Source organism: Cebus imitator, unplaced genomic scaffold, assembly GCF_001604975.1.
Source record: "Cebus imitator isolate Cc_AM_T3 unplaced genomic scaffold, Cebus_imitator-1.0 Scaffold621, whole genome shotgun sequence".
NCBI classification, from domain to species: Eukaryota; Metazoa; Chordata; class Mammalia; order Primates; family Cebidae; genus Cebus; species Cebus imitator.
The window spans coordinates 270,482-275,756 of NW_016107936.1; the positions used below are offsets into that span (position 1 = coordinate 270,482).

At 41.3% G+C, this 5,275-nt stretch overlaps 1 protein-coding gene across 1 annotated transcript in view; it reads right to left on the reverse strand.

The window, feature by feature from the left end:
* The window catches only part of TIAM1 (TIAM Rac1 associated GEF 1), a 240,106-nt gene that overhangs the window by 79,863 nt on the left and 154,968 nt on the right, over nucleotides 1–5,275 (reverse strand). The window contains exon 12 of the mRNA XM_037734462.1: nucleotides 1,501–1,582. Within this exon, the coding sequence (XP_037590390.1) occupies nucleotides 1,501–1,582 (82 nt within the window). The remainder of the gene's footprint in view (nucleotides 1–1,500; nucleotides 1,583–5,275) is intronic.

A 5,275-nucleotide genomic window follows, 5' to 3' on the forward strand; every position in this document is an offset into this window, starting at 1 on the left:
CATAGTTGTTAGTGTGACCAGATGCTGAGCTCTGCGGGTCTTCCTAGTGAATCAGCAAACCTAGGGATGGTCTTGGGGACCTCCCCTCAAAAACACAATACCAAGATAAGTTCCTTTAACATTATTTGTGTGGGAAGGGAGGATAATGTCTATGTTTTCAGGAGAGGGGTGTAAAAGAATAATTCCTGCCACGTGCAGTGGTTCACATCTGGAATCACAGCACTTTGGGAGGCCCAGGTGGGCAGATCACAAGGTCAGGAGTTTGAGACCAGCCTGGCCAATATGGTAAAACCCTGTCTTTACTAAATATAGAAAAATTAGCCAGGTATGGTGGCAGGCACCTGTAATCCCAGTTACTTGGGAGGCTGAGGCAGAAGAATTGCTTGATCCCAGGAGGCGGAGGTTGCAGTGAGTCGAGATCACCCCACTGCACTCCAGCCTGGGCAACAGAGCGAGACTGCCTCTCGTGGGGCGGGGGTGGGGGTGAGAACGATTCCTACTTTTCTAAGGTATATCATAGTATATGTTAAACAAAAATTAAGGAAGGTCATTGCTGTGAACCGAGTTTTTGCATTACGCTCAAAAGGCTAGATCAAATAAAAATGGAGTCACTCATGCTGGATGCCACATAAAAACTTTCAGGAGTCAGGTAGATCCCCAAACAGACCAGTTTTTCCTGAAAATTAGAGATTCCAGTCTACCTGAGTCAGCAAAATAAGTAGGTCCCCTCTACTTTAACCCTTGCAAAAAAGTAACCTGAAGTAAGGTAATGTTAAACAATCAGGTTTCTTCTACTTTTCTGTTTCCTTGTCTCCCCCTTACAAAAATCACTGTTCTGCTATTGCCAAGAAGGAGCCCTCTGTCACCCAGCCTGGAGTGCAGTGGTGCGATCTCAGCTCACTGCAACCTCTGCCTCCTGGATTCAAGCAATTCTCCTGTCTCAGCATCCCGAGTAGCTGGGACTACAGACACCCACCATCACACCCAGCTAATTTTTGTACTTTTAGTAGAGATGGGGTTTCACCATATTGCCCAGGCTGGTCTTGAACTCCCGACCTGTGATCCACCTGCTTCCGCCTCCCAAAGTGCTGGGATTACAAGCATGAGCCACCGCGCCCAGCCCGGTAGCTCTCATTCTATTTTGTAGGATGGAGGCTGCCTCATGCATGAATCACAAATAAAAGCTAATCAGATTTATAACTAAATTTGCTGTAACTTTATCTTTTGACATATAAAATATCTACCCACTTCCTTTTTATGACAGTAGAACCCCAATAATAAGAAGTTATGAAATTTAATAAGTTACGAAATTTAACACCAAAGTCTGCGTTGTACCCAGAGCAAATATTCCCTTTTTTTCTACTGTGACTACCCTCCACAGCACAGAAGCCGGATATGCTATCTGTTTTAGAACGGACCTAAAGGCATTTTGTTGAGTTGTAAATAAATGCACGCTTACATTAAAAAAAAACTTTAAAACACAAGGAAAAATAAACTTACCGTAAGTATCAGCAGCTGTATCTGACTTCTGAATGTGGATGGTCTGAGTGACTTTTGGACAGATTTCAATTTCTTTGTATAGCTGAAAGTTACAAAGAGGAATCTAATTAGAATTTCATTTTCACTAACTTTTAAGAATGGTCATAATTTCATAAATCTATTTTTTCACAATTGACACTTATGATGTGAATTTGCACTTCACCATCTTTTCATTAAATGGAACTCATTAAGAGTAAAAAGTCCAAGTAAAAACTTGGCTGGGCGCAGTGGCTCATGCCTGTAATCCCAGCACTTTGGGAGGCCGAGGAGGGCAGATCACAAGGTCAGGAGTTTGAGACCAGCCTGGCCTACATGATGAAACCCCATCTCTACTAAAAATACAAAAATTAGCTGGGCATGGTGGCATATGCCTGTAATCTCAGCTACTGGAGAGGCTGAGGCAGGAGGATCACTTGAACCAGGGAGGCAGAGGTTGCAGTGAGCTGACATCTCACCACTGCACTCCAGCCTGGGCTGCAGAGCAAGACTCTGTCTCAAACAAACAAACTTAACAACTGTCATCCTCAAACACAGCCACAGTTTAGTTTCTAAATAATTCCTCCACAGAATTCTGTCTCTTCCTACCCAATGTCTATCACAGACCTGAAAAATAATACTAAAGCAATGGAAATCTCTAGTTGTGGGGAGAAAAACGTTTATTAAAATCAGGAAGAGCTTCTAAAGATCTTGGTAAGGAATTCATGGAAATAAGATACACTTCCGTGCTTCCACTCCAAAAAGTTCATGGTAGTACAAATAAGCAGAGACAAAGGATAGCATTGAAACAGAAACAAATTACACAAAGGAGGATGTTCTTTTTTTTACCCACTGAACTGTATCGAAATTAGCTAGAAAACTGAAGTACACAAATTAATCAGCACTCTAAAAACCCAAGAAAGGAAACAATTTATGACTAAGTCCTCAAAAGCAATGGCAACAAAAATGAAAATTGAAAAGTGGGACCTAATTAAACTAAAGAGCTACTGCACAGAAAAAGAAACTATCAATAAACAGACAACCTATAGTATGGGAGAAAATATTTGCAAACTATGTATCTGACAAAGATGTACTATCCAGAATCTATAAGGAACTTAAATCAACCAAAAATGAATAATCCCATTAAAAAATGTGCAAAAGACATGAACGGACACTTCTCAAGAGAAGACATACATGTGGCCAATAAATATTTTAAAAAACGTACACTAATCATCAGAGAAATGTAAATCAAAATCACAATGAGATACCATCTCATACCAGTCAGAATGGCTATTATTAAAAGGCCAAAAAAAACAACAGATGCTGGAGAGGCTGCAGAGAGAAGGGAATGCTTTTTTTTTTTTTTTTTTTTTTTTTTTTTTTTTTTTTTTTTTTTTTTTTTTTTTTTTTTTTTTTTTTTTTTTTTTTTTTTTTTTTTGAGATGGAGNTTTTTTTTTTTTTTTTTGAGATGGAGTCTCACTCCATTTGCCCAGGCTACAGTGCAGTGGTGCGATCTCAGCTCACTGCAACCTTTGTCACCCGGGTTCAAGCAATTCTCCTGCCTTAGTCTCCCGAGCAGCTGGGATTACAGGAGTGTGCCACCACACTGGGCTAATTTTTATTTTATTTTATTTTTAGTAGATATGGGGGTTCGTCATGTTGGATAGGCTGGTCTCAAACTCTGACCTCAAATGATCCGCACACCTCAGCCTCCCAAAGCGCTGGGATTACAGGCGTGAGCCACCACACTGGGTAGAGAAGGGAACGCTTACACACTGTTGTTGGGGATGTAAATCAGTTCAGCCACTGTGGAAAGCAGTTTGGAGATTTCTCAAAGAACTTGCAACAGAACTACCACTTGACTCAGCAATTCCATTACTTGGTATATATCCAAAAGAAAACAAATAATTCCACCAAACAGACACGTGCATGTATGTTCACTGCAGCACTATTGACAATAGCAAAGATGTAGAATCAACTTCAATGCCCATCCAGGGTGGATTGGGTAAAGAAAATGTGGTGCATGTATACCATGGTATACTATTTAGCCATGAAAAAGAACAAAATCATGTCCTTTACAATAGCATGGATGCAGCTGTAGGCCGTTATCCTATGTGAATTAACATAGGAACAGAAAACCAAATACCTTCTCACTTTTTTTTTTTTTTTGAGGTGGAGTCTTGCTCTGTTACCATGCTGGAATACAATGGCATGATGGTGGCTCACTGCAACCTCCGCCTCCTGGTTTCAAGCAATTCTCCTGCCTCAGCCTCCTGAGCAGCTGGGACTACAGGCGCCTGCCACCATGCCCAGCAAATTTTTATATTTTTAGTAGAGATGGGGTTTCATCATGTTGGTCAGGATGGACTGGATCTCTTGACCTAGTGATCCGCCCACCTCGGTCTCCCAAAGTGCTGGGATTATAGGCATGAGCCGCCGCGCCTGGACCCTACCTTCACACTTACAACTGGGGGCTAAACAGTGAGTGCTCACGGACATAAAAATGGCTACAGTAGACACTGGGGACTACTAGAAGGGGAAGGAGGGAGGGGAACAGGGGCTGTAAAACTAACTGCTGGGTACTAGGCTTACCACCTAGGTGATCGGATCAATAGTATCCTAAACCATACCATCATGCAATATACTTAGGTAACAAACCTGCACGTGTGACCCTTGAATCTAAAATAAAAGTTAAAATTATTTAAAAGCTTTTTTTTAAACAAAAAAGCCTGGACAAAGAGATTTTATACAAAGCCAAGATAAGAATGATACAGAGTTCACACATCAGAAACATTGCTGTTTAAACGATAATTCATTTTCATATGTCAAGATCTATCATAAAGACAATAACTTAAGGAGTTCTGACTATGTGCCATGCCTCTCACACTCACTCCATGAGACAACCATAATCTCCATTTTACAAATACAGGCAAGATGCTAAAGAGAAAGTGCTTTTCTAAGTTCAGAAAACCAGTACACGCAGAGCTGGGATTTGAACCCAGGTCTCACCGGCTCTAGAGCCAAAGTTCTTTCCACTCTACTACAATGCCTCCCAGACCAGCACTCACTGGAACACAGGGTACGAAAGCAAAGGGAACCTACCCTCTTGGGTCAGTCAAAGGTTCAAATCCAAAATTTATAATAAAAATCTAAAAACAAATAGATGTGTCAAATGCCCATGTAGAACTTTTAAATTATTACTCCATCTTGAAATGAAAACCAATTTTGAGCCAAGGTCAGTAACACAAAATGTGGCCATTAGCACTAAAGAAAAGTCTCAATGGTTATCTAAACTTGCCCGCAGCTCTGACCACACAGCCATTCGTCCAGAAACAATTTTCTTCAGGCAGGTAGAAAAGAGAGGCCAGTTTCTTCTCTTTATTTGCTTGGGGCATTTGAGAGGTCAGCATAAGACTTGCGACTCAGGAGCCTGAAAAATCAGTTTGCTGTACCAGAATGCCAAGGAGTGTGGGGGACAGGAACGAGGACAGGACAGCCTGGATCCTCTTCAACACCTTAATTTGATGCAACTTCTACCAAATGCAATATGTCAAGGGTGTAACTGGATATGGTTTTGGTGTCATACCTCAGAAATGTTTCATACAAATAAATTTACAAATTAGAATAAATCAGTTGGCCCAGCACGGTGGCTGATGCCTGTAATCCCAGCACTTTGGGAGGCCAAGGTGGGCGGATTTCCTGAGGTCAGGAGTTCGAGACCAGTCTGGCCAACACAGTGAAACCTTGTCTCTACTAAAAA